The sequence below is a fragment of the Microtus oregoni genome, unplaced genomic scaffold (genome assembly GCF_018167655.1).
Source record: "Microtus oregoni isolate MIOR12 unplaced genomic scaffold, Mior012 000052F_ref0000163, whole genome shotgun sequence".
NCBI lineage: Eukaryota > Metazoa > Chordata > Mammalia > Rodentia > Cricetidae > Microtus > Microtus oregoni.
In genome coordinates this window covers 13864581-13884497 of record NW_024543828.1, presented here as the reverse complement: position 1 = coordinate 13884497, position 19917 = coordinate 13864581, and the positions used below count along the sequence as shown (strand labels likewise).

Here is a 19917-nt window from a genome sequence, read left to right as displayed (position 1 = left end):
CATGCAATTGGCCTCTAGATGGGCTTGGAAACTATCTGCTAGAAAAAGCGTCTGGCCTTTTGCAAACTAATATATGAAACATCAGGTGTATTTCATATATCATATCTTTGAATATCAATATGGTTCAGATAAAAGTATGCTATACTAACTGAACTTTTACCTTGCTAAATGATTTTTTATTGATGTTTTTTGAGACAAAGGCTCACTATGTAGCTTAAAAAGTGGCCTGGAATTCACTATGTTGCCCAGGCTGGCTAAATAAGCTAACATAATCCTCCTGCTATATAGTCTTCCATGTTCTAAAATTACAGTCATGACCCACCACACTGGCTTAAAGGGTTTTTTTTTTGTTTTTTTGTTGTTTTTTCGAGACAGGGTTTCTCTGTAGCTTTGGAGCCTATCCTGGAACTAGCTCTTATAGACCAGGCTGGCCTCGAACTCCCAGAGATCTGCCTGCCTCTGCCTCCCGAGTGTTGGGATTAAAGGCGTGCGCCACCACTGCCCGGCAAAGTGTTTTTTTTTTTGAGATAGAGACTTTGTATGCAGTTATAGGCTGGTCTCCCAACTCCCAGTCTTCCTACTTAGCCTCCTGAATGTGGGGATTTGAGATAGACATATTCCACCATGCCTGGTATGCTACTGAGAGAGGAAGAGAGAAATATCTAACTCCTTGGTGATCTTACTCAGGGTCTAACATGTATTAAGCTTATGCTTTACTACTGAGCTATACCTTTATCTACCCACTACTTTTTTCATTTGTTAGGATTTATTTCTGTTTTATGTGTATGGCTGTTTTGCCTGTATGTATGAATGTGCATGATTAGCATGCCTGTGGAGGTCAGAAGAGGGCATTTGATCCCCCTAGAATTAGAGTTAGAGAACGATTGTGAGCCTTCATGTGGGTGCTGGGAGCCAAATTCAGGTCCTCTGCAAGAGCAACAATTACACTTAAACACTGAGCCATCTCTCCAGCCTGTTTTTTTCCTCAGAATTGGTTAAAGTGCTGTGGGGTTTTTTTTTTTTTTGCCTGTCACCTTTTTATTGTTATCAACAGTATTTAAAATAACATTCATTTATAAGTAAGACCAAAATTAACTATTTATGATCACCAAAAAATGGGAACAGTTCCTCTTAGAGGTTTCTTTCTGTAAATTTTATGCTGTGTTTACCTATATATCTATTTTAATTATTTTGTATCCCAGTTATTATAACAGGAAAAGAACTAGTTATATCAGAAAAAAAGATGTCTACAGTTTTATTATTGTTGCTTTGGGCAGGGTGTCTTTATTGGGCAGTTGGTTTATTTTAGTTTGAGACAGATTTTCTTTACATAGGCCAGGCTGATCTCAAACTTGGAATCCTCCTGGCTTAGTCTCTTTAAGTGTTGGGATTATAGGTATGTACTGCCTTGCCCAGCTCTTGTTGTTTTCATTTTACTTTTTTATTTTGAACTTTTTTAGATGTAAGAGGGGAAAAATCAGCTAATTTGTTTTATTATTATAATGACTGTCATTAATTGAATTTTCATTTTCTTTATTTTTGTGCAGAGTTGATAATTCAGACACTTTACAGGTTTCTTAATTTCCATCTGTTTTTTAAAGTTTTCACTTTTATTTTGTCTTTTGAGACAGGGTCTCTCTCTACATAGCCCTTGCTGTCCTGGAACTCACTCTGTAGGCCAGGTTGGCCTTGAACTCAGAGATCTGCCTGCCTCTGCCTCCCAAGTGCTGGGATTAAAGGTGTGTTATGTGTCACTACACTTGGCAAATTTCTACTTTTCAAAAATTGAAATAGAATTATATCACTTTCCTCTTTTTCTCCCTCCAGCCCCTCTCATTACCCTCCCTAGGATCCCTCCAATGCTCCCACTCTCAAGTTGATAGCCTCTTTTTTTATTGTTATATGCATATATGTATTTATTCATATGCATACATATATATTCTTGTTTGTGTGTAAATGGTTACAAGATTGATTGCTTGGCAATAAACAACCAATAAGGGGGCTCTTCTCTGGGAGCAGCCAATTTTCCCAGCAGTTACTAGTTGCCTGTAGTTCTTTGTCTAGGGGTGATACCCAGAGAAATTTCTTTTTTTTAGTATTTATTTATTTATTATGTATACAGCATTCCTTCCATGTATGTCTGCAGGCCAGAAGAGGGCACCAGACCCCATTACAGATGGTTGTGAGCCACCATATGGTTGCTGGGAATTGAACTCAGGACCTTTGGAAGAACAGTCAGTGCTCTTAACCTCTGAGCCATCTCTCCAGCCCCCACCCAGAGAAATTTCTTAAACTTGGAATCCTCCTGCTTTACTCTTCTGAGTGCTGGGGTTATAGATATATACTGCCATGCCTAGCTCTTATAGTTCTTATTTTTATTATTATTATTTTTTTAATTTTTGAGGCAGCATGTCATTATTTAGCCCTGGCTATCCAGAAACTGTGTAGATAAGGCTGGCTTCAGCCGCAATGGAAAGTCAGCTTCCTCTGCCTTCAAAGTGCTGGGATTAAAGGGCATGCATTACCACACTTGTGGTTTTTAAAGATTTTAATTTTTTTATTTACATGTGTGTTTGCGTCTGTATGTGTGTGTGCAAGCACACACACTTGTGCTTTTGCCACTGTGTTTGGAGGTCAGAGGACAACTTGTTGATTCTTTACCTCCATCATATGAATCCTGAGGATCAAACTCAGATCAAGTTTGGCAGCAAGTGCTTTTATCCACCATGCCATCTCAGCAGCCCTTAAATACTATTTTTGAAGAGATGGGATCTGGCTTTGTTGCCAAGGCTTTAATTTTCCACTTAAGTTATTTTTCCATAATTAATTAGTCAATGTTCCGTGGCATTCTTTTCCCCTATAGTAAAAGGGGAACTAAAATGCATTTGTTCATATGTGGATTCACTAACATTTATAGAGCATGTAAAAGTGTTAATTACTACCAAATAATAGTAATATTGAGACTCAATTGTTACTTTCCTGTTGCGACTGCCAAATTATTAACTTTTTAATAATCTGCTAATATGAATTCAGATTTTCAGATTGATGTGAAACTACCTTCATTTTTTTTTATCCAGAGTGAACATACCTATTATTTTACCATGCACATTAGTAAAATGAAAAATTATGATATTAATTCATGTCCTTACAGATATAGTAGTTACAAGACCTATTTGCCTAGAGTGGTTATAATATATTCTTGGGCTGTAAATGGAGACCGCTTTTATTTCCTGGCCACCCAGACCCAAATAATCACACAAAAACTATATTAATTACAACACTGTTTGGCCATTGACTCAGGTGTATTTCTACCTAGCTCTTACATCTTAAATTAACCCATTTCTATTAGTCTGTGTATCACCATGAGACTGTGGCCTAAGGTTCAGGCATCTTTCTCCTTCAGCAGCTACATGGCATCTGCCAGATTCTAACTTCTTTTTCTCTGTGTTCAGTTTAGTTTCCCTGCCTAGCTCTATTCTGCCATACCATAGGCCAGAGCAACTTCTTTATTAACCAATGTTAATAAAACATATTCATAGCATACAGAGGGGAATCCCATATCACTGAGCTGAATAGTCAGTCCACTTCCTTATTTTAAATTTCTTATAGCTTTAACCCTTGGAAGGAAAAGAAACAACATATGTATTTGTAGGATTGATAAAAAAAAATTGGAAGACCAGCATAGTACTAGTTTAAGTTTTCACATTTAGGAATATCTTAGCAATATACTATAATAGTGGTTTAATCATAGCCAGAGATAATATAAATTTTCTCAAGAGGATAACATATCTGCTTTAATGTTTTTGGAGAATTTTAATATATTTAAATTAAGCTAATGTCTCACTGTGTAGGCAAGGCTGGCCTCAAACCTGGGACACTTGTGATTCAGTCTTCTGAATGCTGAATATAGGTAAATGCTACCATGGCCACCACAAAATCCCTATTATGTACACATTTATAAAAATGGCAATCACATGAAAATTCTTGGGGTTTACACATGAAATTTCTTGTTACATGGATACATGACCAAAAAAATGAAAAGGAAATGAACCCCAGCTAATATGACCTTTGGAACACCAAGGATTGTTTAAGTCTCTTTGTATTAAAAAAAAACCCATTGTTCTTGAGTCCTAAAATGAACTATGTGTGCTGAGTATGGTTGTGAAGGCTTGTAATAACAGCACTTGGGAGGCAAAGGCAGGAAGATGCATTCAGTCATCCTCAGCTACATAATGAGTTCAAAGCCAGCCTGAGCTCATGCAACTGTCTCAAAAAAGAAAACTATTGTGAATGAAGACTTGGATAATAATAAATCAGGTGTAGTGGATCACACTTGTAATCCTAGTATTTGGAAGGTAAATGCAGGAAGATTGCCACGAGTTCCAAGCCAACTTAGGCTATGTAGTGATGAGACAGGAAAGGGAGGAGGTGAGAATAATAGATAATAGATACACCATTTAATTTTATAACTAGTAATCAACATGTCCAAACTTCTAGAATGGACAGAAATTACTAGGTGTGGCCTCCACATACGTGCACCTGTGTTCACATATGCATACACCCACATGAATACAAACACGCAAAAGTATCTCAAATGATAGGGGTCGTAGACTTAATTTTGCCTTTTGGGGAAAAATTGTATCAATATGGTTTTAATAAACTGGATATGATGGCTCATACCTGTAAACCCCATCATTTGAGAAGCTGAGGAAGATTGCCTTAGGTTTGCAGGTAGCTTGTGCTATGCTGTGAGCTTCAGACTAGCCTGGACTACTACAGAGCTGAGACCATCTGAAATCCTCAAAAACAAAATTTTTACTTTTCAAAGAACAAAATAAAAATTCTCTAACATATAAATCTTTTTATTGGACATCATAACTTTTGGATTAGAAACCAGTTTGGTATGTTGACAGAAATAAGATTCCTATTTTGGACTAATTCCTGCTGATCTGTTTGGATACTTAGAATACATGACTAGGAGTAGAGTGTGTTGGTGTACACCTGTAATCTCAGCACTCAAGAAGCAGAGGCAGGAGGATTATAGCAAGTTTGAGGCAGCCTGATCTATATATCTAGTTCCAGGACAGCTGGAGTTATATAACAAGACCCTGTCTTAAACACATAAAAAAAAACTGGGATGAACTTGGCAAAGTTCACATTGAATTTGTCTTTGAACCAAACACACCTTGAAGTTCTTAGGTTACTTGTAGAACCTGTAACAGTAGTCTGACGAATCCTGGGTGTGATATGGTTAAAATTTATGCCAGAAACAGAGTGAGTGGGTGGATGGGGTGATTATGCCTCAAAGAAGTAATTATATTCTAATCTTGATTCTAAAGTACTTTGAAATGATCCAACTTCATTTTTTCAGATTATATAATGCATCCGTTCTGATGAGCCTGGAAGGAATGTTTGTTGTATTAGCTGATAAAATTGAGTAGTCTGTCATCCTTTCCCAAAAGATGAACTAAATTATGTTTTATTAAACTTACAAAAATGCTTTCTTGTAAAATGCTCTTTGAATGATCCATTTTTTTTTCCTTTGAAACAGGGTTTCTCTGTAGCTTTGGAGCCTGTCCTGGAACTCACTCTATAGACCAGACTGGCCTCAAACTCACCGAGATCCACCTGCCTCTGTCTCCGGAGTGCTGGAATTAAAGGCGTGCACCACTACCACCTGGTTTGAATGATCCTTTTTAATACAAATGTCCAATTTCCATTTTTGTTAGTAAGTGTGTTCCAGTGAAGTATTAAGTGAATGTTAAGGAGATACATTAGCTTCTTCTATTCTTTTAGACATTGCCGGAGCAGGAGAGATGGCTCAGAGGTTAAGAACATTGGCAGTTCTTCCAGAGGTCTTAAGTTCAATTTCTAGCAACCACATGGCTCATAATCATCTATAATGAGATCTGGTGCCCTCTTCTGGTGTGCAGGCATACATACAGGCAGAACACTGTATTCATAATAGGTAAATTTTTAAAAATTGCTATGTTTTTTTAAACATTTTTCCGTTTATGAAAAAAATGCATTTATATTTAGGAATAATTCAAAATTTACTTCAGTATGCTGCAGACCTGAAAATAAATAAAATTCTACCAAAGATTGAACTCAAAATAGATTTTTAGGGACCGAAAACAGAGAGACAGAGACAGAGAGAGACAGACACTACCCAAGCTTTAATTTTTTTCCTCTGGGAGAAACTTCAAAATATAATTAAATTCTGAGCTTGGTGTTTATAGTTCCAGCACTTGGGAAGTAGAGAGAAGGGTTATGAGTTTGAAACCAGCATAAGCCTATACACTGTGATTTTGTCTCAAAAACAATAGCAACTGAATTTTACAAAGAATGTAAATTTATGTATTTTTAACTCCTTTCAAAGTCAAACCACTTGTCAAACCACCCAATAAAATGTTAACTGAAAGAGAAACTAGGAATTAACTGATACGAGCTTTAGTTATGATTTGACCTGTATTCCTTGAAAACTGCCAGAGCTTATACAACCAGGTTTTCTTTTCGTCTTCTTGGTTTGGAGGATTTTTTGGGTGGGTGGCAAGAGTTCACTATGTAGGCCACCTTTGCCTCTAACTTGTGATAATCCTCCTGCCGTTGTCTCCCGAGTGCTGGCTTTAGAAGTGTGTGCCACCATGTGCAGATTAATGCTCTAGTTCCTATGACACCATTCCCGGTACTACCAGCTTCTTAGATGGGGTTTGAATATCATGTAAGAATGAGTGTTGTAATTCTTCCCTCCTAGCTTATTTCTCTGAATAAGTTTGTTTGTTAGATTAATTTATGATTTGTTAAAGGTTTCCTGTAGTTTTTGGTATGACGTGGTTTTTTGTTTGGTGTTGGTTTCACTGTAAAGAGGACTGGTAATGTAGCTTAGTTGATAAAGTGCTTGCCTGGTATGCATGAAGGCCTGGGTTTGACATCTAATACATAAACTGGGTGTGATAGCATATGCTTGTAGTCGGCGGGAGAAGCAAAAGGTTCAAGAAAATGTAGGTCGGTTGCATAGTGAGTTTGAGGTTAGCCTTGGGATCCATGAGACCCTCCATCTCGCTGTAATACTCCCTGTCAAAGATAGTTGCTTTTATGATTTTGGAGTTTCAGGGTACTTTTTAAAAAAATTTAATTTTATTTCTTTGGTGTTTTGAGAGAGGGTTTTTCTGTAGCTTTTGAGCCTGTGCCTGTGCAGGAACTAGCTCTTTGTAGACCAGACTAACATCGAACTCACAGAGATCCACCTGCCTCTGCCTCCCGAGTGCTGCGATTAAAGGCGTACGCCATCACTGCCCAGCTTTAGGATACTTTTTAGGATACAGGGGTTTTTTTGCCTTGTAGACCCTAGCTGGCCTGGAACTTACCATGCTGGCCTCAAACTCAGAAACTTCTATCTCAGCTCCCAAGTATTGGGTGTGCTGAACAGGTGTATTCAACAGATTTACCCTGCTTTTATGATTCTGCTGTACTTTTTCTGTGTATATAGGTACATGTATATTTATAAAACTGTTATAATAATTTTTCCACCAAGGGTACCATATCATTAATGTTATTAAATGTTTTATGTCCTGGGTTCTGGGCATACTAGTAGAACCAATATGATACCACTCAAAATTATTTTGGAGTATCTTCTGTATAATTACCTTATTAGTGAATTGTAACCATCACATACTATGGGAGTTTGGATATTTAAAGGTGCAGTTGGTGTTTGGGTGATGCCCCTCGCCCACTGTAAGATAAGTACTCTTAGGATTTGGATGGTTAACACCAGTTTTCATTTTCTGTATGAAATTTTATTTAAACTTATTAGAACATACTGTGTTAAATTGAAAAATGTTTTAGGGTATTGGGGATGTGGCTTAGTCTATAAAGTGCCTGCCATGTCATCTTCAGGACCTGAGTTTGGAACCCCAGCACCTGGATATTAGTAGCACATTCTAATAACTTCAGCAACAGGGAGGCAGAGACAGGGGGAGTCCTTGGGGCTTCTTGACCAGCTAGACTAGCCAATTTGATTAAACAAGTTCAATGAGACACCCAGTCTCAAAACAAACGAAGTTTTAGACCCAGTTTCAATCTCTGGACTCCACACACATATGCACATGCATAATATGCCCCCACAAAAGAGTGTTCAAATATGCTCAAAATGTATCGAGTGGAAACTGCATATACTAGTCTTTATGTTTGAAATATTTTTACCACATTTGTCATACCTCTTTAAATTTTTATCTTTTTCTACTGTGACCTGAAGGAAAATTCTGTCATGTTTTGCTTCTCATTCTTGACCCTCTTTAGCAATAAGATCATTGTTTTGTTAGAGAATTATAGTTTATTACAAAAATATAAGATTAACTACCCTTCATACCGTCTCACATGTACAGTTCTCTGAACTAAGGCATATTTTCTAAATTTAATGTAGGTATCTTGTAATGCTCTGATTTGAAACAGCTATCTTTCTTTTTCAGATTAGTGATGATGAACCAGGCTATGACCTAGATTTATTTTGTATACCTAATCATTATGCCAAGGATTTGGAAAAGGTCTTTATTCCTCATGGACTGATTATGGACAGGTTGGTAAGATCTTAATTGAAGTTTTGTGGGTTTTTTTAGGTCTCTCTGTGTGTATATTATGTATGTGATGTATATGTACAGTGTATGTATTTATGTGAAAGCAAGAGAAGGACAATGGGTGTCGTACTCTGTTGCTCTCTGTCTTCTTCTCTTGAATCAGTCTCTCTCACTGAACCTGGGTTTTTTTTTTTGAGACAGGGTTTCTCTGTGGTTTTGGAGCCTGTCCTGGAACTAGCTCTTGTAGACCAGGCTGGTCTCGAACTCACAGAGATCCGCCTGCCTCTGCCTCCCAAGTGCTGCGATTAAAGGCGTGCGCCACCACCGCCTGGCCTCTCACTGAACCTGGGACATGCTGATTTGGGTAGCATGCCTTGCTAGCAAGACTCAGGGTTTTGCCTGTTTGCCTGTCTCTGTCCCCTAGTGCTGAAGTTACAAGCAGGTGCTACTTAACCTGGTTTTTATATGGGTACTGGCGATCTGAATTTAGGTCCTGATGCTTGCACAAGTGCTCTTATTCACTGAGCCACCTCCCTAGCCTAAAATGAAGGGTTTTTTTTTCTTGTAATAATTCTAACTTAGCAACTGTTAAGTAGTTGATACTTGAATGTAAGCTAGGCCAACTTATTGATGAACAAAGGTTTTTTTTTATTTTTTTTATTTTTTTTAATCCATTTATTTATTAAAGATTTCTGTCTCTTCCCCGCCACTGCCTCCCATTTCCCTCCCCTCCCCCAATTAAGTCCCCCCCCTCAGCCCGAAAAGCAATCAGGGTTCCCTGTCCTGTGGGAAGTCCAAGGAACCCCTACCTCCATCCAGGTCTAGTAAGTTGAGCATCCAAACTGCCTAGGCTCCCACAAAGCCAGTGCGTGCAGTAGGATCAGAAACCCATTGCCATTGTTCTTGAGTTCTCAGTAGTCCTCATTGTCCACTATGTATAGTTGTTATTTTATTTGTATATGTGAGTGCCTTCATGCATTAATATGCAAGATATGCATTTCAGGAGGCTAGAAAAGTGTGATGGATCTCCTGGAACTGGAGTTACAGACTATTGTGAGCCACTGTGTGGGTGCTGGGAACTGAGGCCCTCTGCAAAAACAGCAAGTGCACTTAACTGCTGAACTATCTCTTCAGCCCCAATATTTTCTATTTTTAAAGTTCTTTTCATAAAAAGAAAAACATCAGGAAGTCTTATTAATTAATTACCCAGTTTGAGACATAAATAGTGGGTATCCATAGTGAGTACAGTAAACATTGAAGAGAGGTGGGAAGAGCCTCTAGTCTGTGTAAATGAGATTATAATTCTGTTCTGTCAGCTTTCTATACCCATTTCCTACCTAGATACTACTAATGCACATATACTGTATCACTGTATGTAAAGTGTATACATACATACACAAGTTACATACTATGATATAGTACTGAATTTTTGAACATTTCGATATTGATACATCTATAGCTATCAAATGCTTTTATCTTTTAAAAATTATTTTAAAATCTCATGTATGTGTAGATGGGAGTTTCTGTCCTTCCCAGTCCTGCAGCCATTCAGTCCCAAAGAAACACATAGAGGCTTATTTTATCTTAATTATAAACTGTTTGGCCTATTAGCTCAGGCTTATTATTAACTAGTTCTTGCAACTTAAATTAACCCATAATTCTTGTCTAAGTTTAGGCACATGGCTTGGTACCTTTTCTCAATAAGGCATTCTGTCTTACTACTTCTGCATCTGGCTATGACTCACTTCTACCTTTTCTCTTCCCAGAATTCTCCTAGTCTGATTGCCCCACCTATACTTTCTGCCTGGCTACTGGCCAATCAGCATTTTATTAAACTAATACGAATGATAAATCGTTACAGTGTACAAGAGCATTATCTCACAGCATGTGTGTGTGTGTATAAACTATTTTCTCTTTGAGATAGGGTCTCACTCTTTAGCTCCGTGTGGCTTTAAACTTCTGTATAGCCCAGACTCAACTCAGCTGTTCTCCCTGGCAGCCTCCCATGTGTGGAGATTAAGGTGTGTGCCACCATGCCCAGCCCTATATGTTATATGAAATGTTTTATTTCTAGGGTCTCAAATAGCTTAGATTGACTTCAGACTCACTTAGTGTAGCTGAGGGTGACCTGAACTTCTGATCCTACTGCTTCAGCTCCTGATATGCCATCCAGTTTGTACAGTTCTGAGAACAGAATTTAGGACCTCCTGTGTGTACTAGGCATGGACTCTACCAGCTAAGCTACATTCCCAGTTCCCCCACATTTATTTTAAAGGCAATACTCTATCCTATTCATGGATGTATCATAACTGGTTTGACTCTGTACTGTTGGTGAACACTTAAGATCTTCATTATTTTGCACTTAGCAGAGTATGTTAGAGGAAATATCCTATATACGCATTTTGGCACTTGCTCAGCATAAGGTAAGTAGAAATTTTGGGTCAAGGAAAAGATGTTTATTGAATGTTTTAATACTGTCAAATTAACCTCTAGAAAGTTATATCATTTTATACTTCTAGAGGTATATGTGTTCATTTTTCCTCACAATATCTTCTAATATTTTATACAATTTAACCAAAACTTACCAATCTAGTAAGCTTTGAAAATTATATCTTGTTTTTATTTGTATTTTTTAATTTTATGATAGATATAATAGTATACCTGTTTTTTCTTTTCTTTCCTTTGAGACAGGATCTTATTATGTAGCCCTAAGTAACCTAGTACTTATTCTGCAGTTCAGAATGTTCTTTAACTTATAGCAATCCTTCTGCCTCAGCCTTCAGAGTGCTGGAATTATAGGCATGTATCATCATGCCTAGAATGTACCTGGCTTTAATTTTGGTTGAGCTGTGTGCGTTGGTATATATCTATAATCTCAGCACAGGGAGGTAGAGACAAGGATTATGAGTTACAGTCCAGTCTGGGCTACATAGAGGGATCCTGTGACACTTCCCCACTTTACCTTTGGCATATGGAAAAAGTTCCCAACTTTATTTAAAAAAAATGTGTTATGAAGTAAGAATTCCCTTCATGGGAACAAAGGATGTGTCATGCTTAAGAGGTATTTTTTATAAAATATAAATATTTGGAATCTTCTTTTCAATTCCTTATTTTATTTTTGCAGGACTGAAAGACTGGCTCGAGATGTCATGAAAGAGATGGGAGGCCATCACATTGTGGCCCTCTGTGTGCTGAAGGGGGGCTATAAATTCTTTGCTGACTTGCTGGATTACATTAAAGCACTGAATAGAAATAGTGATAGATCCATTCCTATGACTGTAGACTTTATCAGACTGAAGAGCTATTTTGTAAGTATACTTAATCTATAATTAATTAAAAATATATGGCCATTTTAGTTTTGTCTGTATTTTCTTTGAAGTTCTGCAAACTATACTACATAATCATCTCACTTGGTTATTGTAGAATTACTATTATTTGTTTGTTAATTTTTCTATGCTGGGGATGGTACCCAGGACCTCAATAAGGACTACAATTGAGCCTCCTCCCAGTCATTTTTTAGAATTTTAGTTTGAGATCCTTTCTCACTAACTTGCTTAGACTGTCCTTGAACTCATTATATAGGCTGGTCTTTAAATTTCAGTCATCTTGCATCAGCTTCTCAAGTAGCTGGGATTACTATCAGGTGCTGCCACTTCAGGCCATGATTATTGTTGTTGTTATTAATTCATTGATACTTTACATCACAACACAGAATACTAACAACTGTAGTTCATGACCAACATCGAGGTGAATATTGCCTGTTATATAGTCACCCAAGAGGGATATGAACTTATTTTGGACAATTTTTCTACTGTCTTATTTTGACTTGGATTTTGGTTTGATTTGTAATACTGCTCAGGCTAGTCTCAAACTCTGTGGCTCAACAGTCCTGTCTTAGCCTCCTAAGTTCTGGGAGTCCAAGCATACATCACCACTCTGGCTGTGTTTTGATATTTTTCAAAAAAAAAAAAAACCTCTTAAGAATAACTATTGAGTAGAACTGGAGAGGTGACTCAGAAGTCACAAACACTTGTGGAGAGATCTGGGGTTTAGTTACTAGCAACCAGAAGATGTCTCACAACTATGTAGCTCCAGTTCCAGAGGTTCTGATGTCCTAGCCTCCAGATAAAATAAAAAATAAGTCTTGCCGGGTGGTGGTGGCTCACACTTTTAATCCCAGCACTTGGGAGGCAGAGGCAGGCAGATTTCTATGAGTTCGAGGCCAGCCTGGTCTACAAGAGCTAGTTCCAGGACAGGCTCAAAAGCTACAGAGAAGCCCTGTCTTGAAAAACAAAAACAAACAAATAAATAAAAATAAGTAAGTCTTAAGAGAATTATGGAACTGGTGAAGTGGCTCATTGTCAAAAGCACTTTTCTTCCAGAGGACCTAGGTTCAATTCCTAGCACCCCCATGGTGGCTCATAGTGGTCTGTAATTCCAGGCCCAGGGATCTGAGGCCCCTTTTTGGTGTCCAAGGGCACTAGGCACTCACATGGTGCACAAACAAGCATACAGCCGAAACACCCATACACATATTTTTTTTTTTAAAAAAAGAATTGCTCTGAAGACTTGGTGTTTTCCTGACTGTATGTGCTGGTAGCAAATAATTTTTCTGGAACTAAATTTCTTTGAGAGGAATCCTAAGTTATTTGAAGCAAAGTCTGATTATTAAGTAAGGTTAACAATTTTTCTCAGACAACAGAAACCACTTCTGACCTGGGGCCACTTTACCTTTGTCAGAGTCTGAAATGGTTTAGAATATTTACAGTGTGATAAAACAAAATAAATGTAATCTTTACATGTAAATTCCATCATTCACAGTTTTGATTGTGTAGTTTATTTTTTTCTGTTTTTATTTATTTTTTTCAAGAATCTATGAAGCTCTTGCTGTCCTGGAACTCAGTATGTAGACAAGGCTGGCCTTGAACTCAGAGATCCAACTTCCTCTACCTTCTGAGTGCTGGGATTAAAGGTGTGCACTACCATTGACTGGCTAAAATAAATATTTATTTTTATTTATTTTTTTTGACTGTCCATTAATCTGTAATTTTATTTATTTATTTTAAATTTATTTATTTATTAAAGATTTCTGCCTCCTCCCTGCCACCGCCTCCCATTTCCCTCCCCCTCCCCTGATTAAGTCCCCCTCCCTCATCAGCCCAAAGAGCAATAATGGTTCCCTGACCTGTGGGAAGTCCAAGGACCACCCACCAGATATTTATTTTTAAAACAAAACTGCAGAAAATTATAGAGGAACTAAGCCATTCCAAATTCTACTTTTAAAAAAGGTTTATTTCTATTTTATGAGTGTTTTGTCTGAATGTATGTATGTGCACGGTGTAAGTGCTTCATGTCTGTAGAGGCCAGCAGAAGACATCAGATGCCCTGGAAGTGGAGTTTCAGATGTTTGTGAGTCACCATGTGGGTGCTGGGAACTGAACCTGGCCCCTCTGCAAGAATAGTACATACTCTTAACTGTTGAACCATCTCTCCAGCTCCTGTCATCACTTTTTATTTTGAGTATTTTAAAGAGTTTTCTCTATATATACATGTATATACATAATACTATAGTTTACATAATCAGTGTCATTCCAGATGTTATTTAACTACCTAGGTGAGAAAGAACCTGGGGGTTCCAAATATCTATTTCATTAAATGAAAAAGTCCACTAATTAAAACCACTATATTTTTTGTGCTTCTGAAAAATAAAATACCCCCAGTTATAGTTGTATGATGCCATGAATTACATTTTCAGAGGTATTAAAAATGAATGTGCATCTTAAAACAGTGAAATACAGTGTTACATGTTTGGTGACATTTTCTGTTTCCAGTGCTCTGTAACCTTCAGGAAAATGAAACATTTGATAAGTACACAAATGTGTTTCTTCTATTTTGAGTTTTATTTCAATTTATACAATTCTACTAAAATAGTTGAAAAAATAATGAGATTTTGGGAGAAAGGGTTGTTAGTAAACAAGTATGTTTTAAATTTGTAATTTTGAAAGTTGGATGAATCCAAGACCTCAAGTATATAAGCAAATATGTTCTAAAGCTCTTGTTGCTACTTAAAGATTTTCAAAAATCATAGGGATGGAAAATTAGGAATAAAACTTCTTTCCTGTCATCCCAATTAAGAGATAGACAAAGTAGAAACAAATGTTAAGGCTGTATTTAGACCCCTTAGATTCTTTGGGAATTAAAACACTTCTATGTGTATGAGTGTTTTGCCTACATACATGTCTGTGCACCACACGTGTGCCTGAAGTCTACAGAGGCCAGAAGAGAGTGTCTGACTTCCTACAATTGGAGTTACAGACATCTGAGAGCTGCCATGTGGGTGCTGGGAATTGAAGCTGGGTCTTCTGGAAGCCGATTTCAGCCACTTCTTCAGCCCCCTTTGGGAAGTTTTGATTACTAACAGTGACACCTGAATAAAGGATACCTTGAGCACTTCTGTTTAATGAAGTGGTACGAAAGGGGAAGGGAGATAGAGCAGATCTGGAGAGGACTGTCTTTTTATTCATTCCAGTCATGTCTCCATAGAATTTACTATAATAGTTAAAGATGAGGCCTCTCTGAGCGGCTCTAAGTTCCAGTTCTAAGTACAGTGAGTTCCAAACAGTGGGAGGTTGCTATAGTTTTTGTAACTCAGGTAATTGATTCATGGATAGCATTTATAAACAGTATAGGCACTCACATATAACAACTATTAAATGAACCTTTTTATTAGCCCCATTTAAAAGGGGGCTCTTTTCCTTGAAAAGAAGTTTCAAGAAAACATAAGCTGAAACACGTGGAAATTGAACAATCTTAGAATGTCAGTGTTCTGTGTGCTTTGAATTCTGTGTCTTGGACCCTATAATCACAGCTCCAAGGAATTGGTGTTGAGCTGTAATACCACTTTTCTACAGAAGATGTCAGTATTTACCAAAGCTTGTTATTACTATGTAGACCTCAGCATAATTCCCTCTAAATTAGTTTCAGGTTTTGTACAGTTATTTTTCTTATTGTCATTAATCAGTTCTGTGTGTTTGAAATTCTGGGTTTCAGGCTAGACTAATATGAGAAATAATATGCGAAATTACATTAAAAAGCGAAACATTTAGTTTACAGCGTGTACTAATAGTACACTTTTAATTTTATTCCTCTCTCTCTCTCACGTCCCTTTACACATGCTAGACAAACATTCTACCAAGGGAGCAATCATTTTTGAGGTAGAGTTTCCTCTGTGGAATCTTAGTTTTCCTGGAACTCACTCTAGACCAGGCTGGCCTTGAACTCACAGAGATCCACTTGCCTCTCCAGTGCTGGGATTAAAGGTATGCAGTGGCACCACTGACTATCTTTTTTTAATGTTAATTTGAGATAGCCTGTTGTTAGGTATCCCAGAGTGATTTCAAACTCAATCCTGCTTCAGCTTCCGTAGAGCTGTGATTACACACACGTGTATATAATCAGTACCTGCCCCAACATACTTTTAAATATAGAATAAATATAGTTTTTGTGTTTTGTTTTTCAAGACAGGGTTTCTCTGTAGTTTTGGAGAGCCTTTCCTGGAACTAGCTCTTGTAGACCAGGCTGGCCTTGAACTCACAGCGATCCACCTGCCTCTGCCTCCTGAGTACTGGGATTAAACCCAGCTTTAAAAATAGTTATTTATTTATTTATTAAAGATTTCTGTCTCTTCCCCGCCACCGCCTCCCATTTCCCTCCCCCTCCCCCAAAGGTAGCATATTGGTCTGCTTCTTGGTATTATTAGTTAGTATTGGTCCATATAAGTATATATTAGATTTTGTGATGATTCTTTTTAATAGCTCCATAATATTATTGTGTATACATTAACTTCATTAATTTAGTTAATTACCTGTTGAAATACATGTTGATTCTTTTTGATGAGTAACAGATATAGTGAGCATGTTCCTTTGTATGCTTGTGAATGTTTTTGTGACATTGATTCTTGGAAATGGGTTTGTTATACCAAAATGGTGTGCATGTTTACAATTTTAATAAGCATTTACTATATTCTTTTCAAAAGATGTTGTATTGGTTTCTGTTATCCAACCAGCAACTTGAGTATTTGTTTCCCCTCAATGTGTTACCGGGCGTAAGTTCTGTAAATGTGGACAGATGGGTGAACACTAGAATCACATTTTTCCAGAAGTTCCCGGTTTTTGTTTGTTTGAGATAGGGTTTCTCTGTGTAACAGTCCTGGTTACCCTACAACTTGCTCTGTAGGCCAGGCTGTCCTCAAACTCATAGAGATCTGCTTGCCTCTGCCTTCCAAGTGCTGGGATTAAAGGCGTACACCACTACCTCTGGGCTCTAGTAGTACTTCGTAAACTTTAAAAAAGGATGCATTTGTCTTTATGTGTATGTGTGAATGCCAGTGTATGTATTTGTGCCCTATGTGCATGCCTGATGCTTTTGAGGCTAGAAGTGGGGATCAGATCACCTGAAACTGGAGTAATAGGCAATTGTGAGCTGCCATGTGGGGTCTGGGAACTGAACCCAGGTCCATTGCAAGATCAGCAAGTGTTTTTAACTGATGAGCAATCTCTTCAGTCCCATTTGGTGGGTTCTTATTTTGAAGTGTAATATGAATAAGGAAGATTCTTTATAGAACTTTTCAGTTGGAGTTCATAACTAGTTTTTTGCTCTTTCTAAGAATGCAAGGAAAAATACCTTCCTACATTTTCTTCCATTCCACTTATAGTTTTATTTTTTACATTTAGATTTTTTTTTTTTTTGGTTTTTCGAGACAGGGTTTCTCTGTGGCTTTGGAGCCTGTCCTGGCACTAGCTCTGTAGACCAGGCTGGTCTCGAACTCACAGAGATCCGCCTGCCTCTGCCTCCCGAGTGCTGGGATTAAAGGCGTGCGCCACCACCGCCCGGCTACATTTAGATTTTAATCCATCTGGAATTTATTTTATGTATGGCATGAGGTAGGGATCATGCTTTATTTTTTTCTCAAATGAATAAGTAATTGATTAAACAACATTTGTTGAATAATTCATCTTTTAATTACTGACTCAAAATACCATCTTTGTCATATACTAAATTGTCATATGTTTTTGGGTCTGTTTCTGGATTTTACTTGGTTCCTTTAACTTTTTGTCAACCACTGTGTTGGTTGACACAAGGTAATCGCTCTAGCTTTATAGTACTCATTACTGTCCCAGTAGAACAAGGCCAGGCTCTTTTATTCATCTGTTTTCATTCAGTTTTTTGTCTTGATTCCAGCACATCCAAATTATAGTTATTCTCACCAGCTATAGTGAGTGTTAAGTGCTCTCCTTTGAACCCCCTATAAGGGTTTCTGCTAATTTCTATGAGAGCAGAAAGTGAGAACCTAAGAAGTATGTTACAACAGACTAGTTTATACCTGGTTTCTCAGTTCTGAAGATGACTTGGATATGGGCTGGACTTTTAGGGGGTACCCTCAAGGTTGGATGTGACCCAGACCAACTCCTTATGTGACTCACAAGAATGTTAGAGGACCAGAAGCAGACACCTGCCATGCTAATAAAATGTCCTTTGTGACCTGAGAAGTGCCTGATTGATGATGAGTAGCTATAATATCCCACTCAGAAATGCATGTACTCTATTTTTAGGACTCTTCAGAACATCAAAAATCAGTAATGGTCAATTAGGATTTTTAATTTTTACTAATCTATATGTGCAATTTACATAGTCATTCATTTCTAGAAACCTAATTCTTATAATTCATTTAATTTAGAATACCATAATGTTGTGGCCACTAGATAGCTAACTTCTTAAATCTTGTAGTTTACATAAGATAATTTGAGAAGTTTATATGTACACAAGAATATGCCTATAAATGATTCAGATTTTTTTTTTTAATTTAGAATGACCAGTCAACAGGTGACATAAAAGTTATTGGTGGAGATGATCTCTCAACTTTAACTGGAAAGGTATGTATCTTGAAGGGGGAAGGGAAGAATCTTTTTTTATACCAAGAATCAATTAAATTAATAACTGTACTGTCAATCACACACTCAAAGGTACTTTATTAGTATAAGATAAGCAAGTGTTGCTTAACTCTTGGAAATATCCCCTGGACTGTATAGCCAAATGATTGCAGAATCTTACATTAATCCCAAAAATCCATATTGCTAATTTTTTCTGTAATACTTCTTTGGAAATCTAATTTCAGATCCTTCAGAAAATACATATAGGGAGAAAGAGAAAGGCAATCTTCTTCTTCTTTGGGTTTTTTTTTTTGAGATAGGGTTTCTCTGTAGCTTTGGAGCCTGTCCTGGAACTAGCTCTTGTAGACCAGGCTGGCCTCAAACTCACAGAGATCTGCCTGCCTCTGCCTCCCGAGTGCTGGGATTAAAGGCTTGCACCACCATTGCTGGACCAAAAGGCAGTCTTTAAAAAAATATTCACAGGGGCTGGAGAGATGGCTCAGAGGTTAAGAGCATTACCTGCTCTTCCAAAGGTCCTGAGTTCAATTCCCAGTAACCACATGGTGGCTCACAACCATCTGTAATGGGGTCTGGTGTTTTCTGCTGGCCGGCAGGCATACACACAGACAGAATATTGTATACATAATAATTAATTAATTAATTAAAAAATATTCACATGTAGTTTTATTTTTAAGGTGTGTGTGTGTAGTGTCTGCCAGTATGCAAGCTTGTACGTCCACACAGAAACCAGAAGAAGGTGTTAGATTTGTCAAAGCTGTAATTACAGGCATTTGCAGGATACCCTGCTTGTTACATGGGTGCTGGGATCTTAGCTCCAGTCCTTATGATTGTGCGTCAAGCACTCTTCACATTCTTAACCACTGAACTATTCCTCTAGCCCCTACTTATATCTTTAAAGGAAATAAAATCAGTATTGTATGGTGTCTGAAAGTGTGAGTTGTGGAATCTGATAGTGTTGATCAAAAATCTGCCTTGGCATTTCGTAACTCTGTGACCTTGGGGAGGTTGTTTAACCCTATGCACCTCAGAAGCAGGTAGAGCTAAAATGTTAGTGGTAGCTATCTCAGAGTTTAAAGGATTAAGTAATATAATATTAGTAGAGCTATTACAGCAGTTTCTGATAAATAAATATTTTAACATTGGTTTATTTCTATGTGTGTGTGAGAGGTACATGAATGTGTGGAGGTCAGAGGACAACTTATAGGAGTCAGTTCTCTGCTTTCAGCATGTAGGTTCAGGGAATTGTGTTCACATTATGAGACAGACTCGGCACCAAGTGCCTTTTGTTTTATTGAGACAGTCTCACTTTGTAGCCCATACCATCCTGACATCTCATATGTAAGCCATGCTGGTCTTGAACTCGTGGTGATCCTTCTGCCTCAGCCTCCCAAGGG

At 37.6% G+C, this 19917-nt stretch overlaps 1 protein-coding gene across 1 annotated transcript in view; it reads left to right on the top strand.

The window, feature by feature from the left end:
* Positions 1-19917, top strand: part of LOC121437529 (hypoxanthine-guanine phosphoribosyltransferase) — a 36377-nt gene that overhangs the window by 2882 nt on the left and 13578 nt on the right. The window contains exons 2-4 of the mRNA XM_041637395.1: positions 8469-8575; positions 11698-11881; positions 18440-18505. Coding sequence (XP_041493329.1) covers positions 8469-8575; positions 11698-11881; positions 18440-18505 — 357 coding nt within the window. The remainder of the gene's footprint in view (positions 1-8468; positions 8576-11697; positions 11882-18439; positions 18506-19917) is intronic.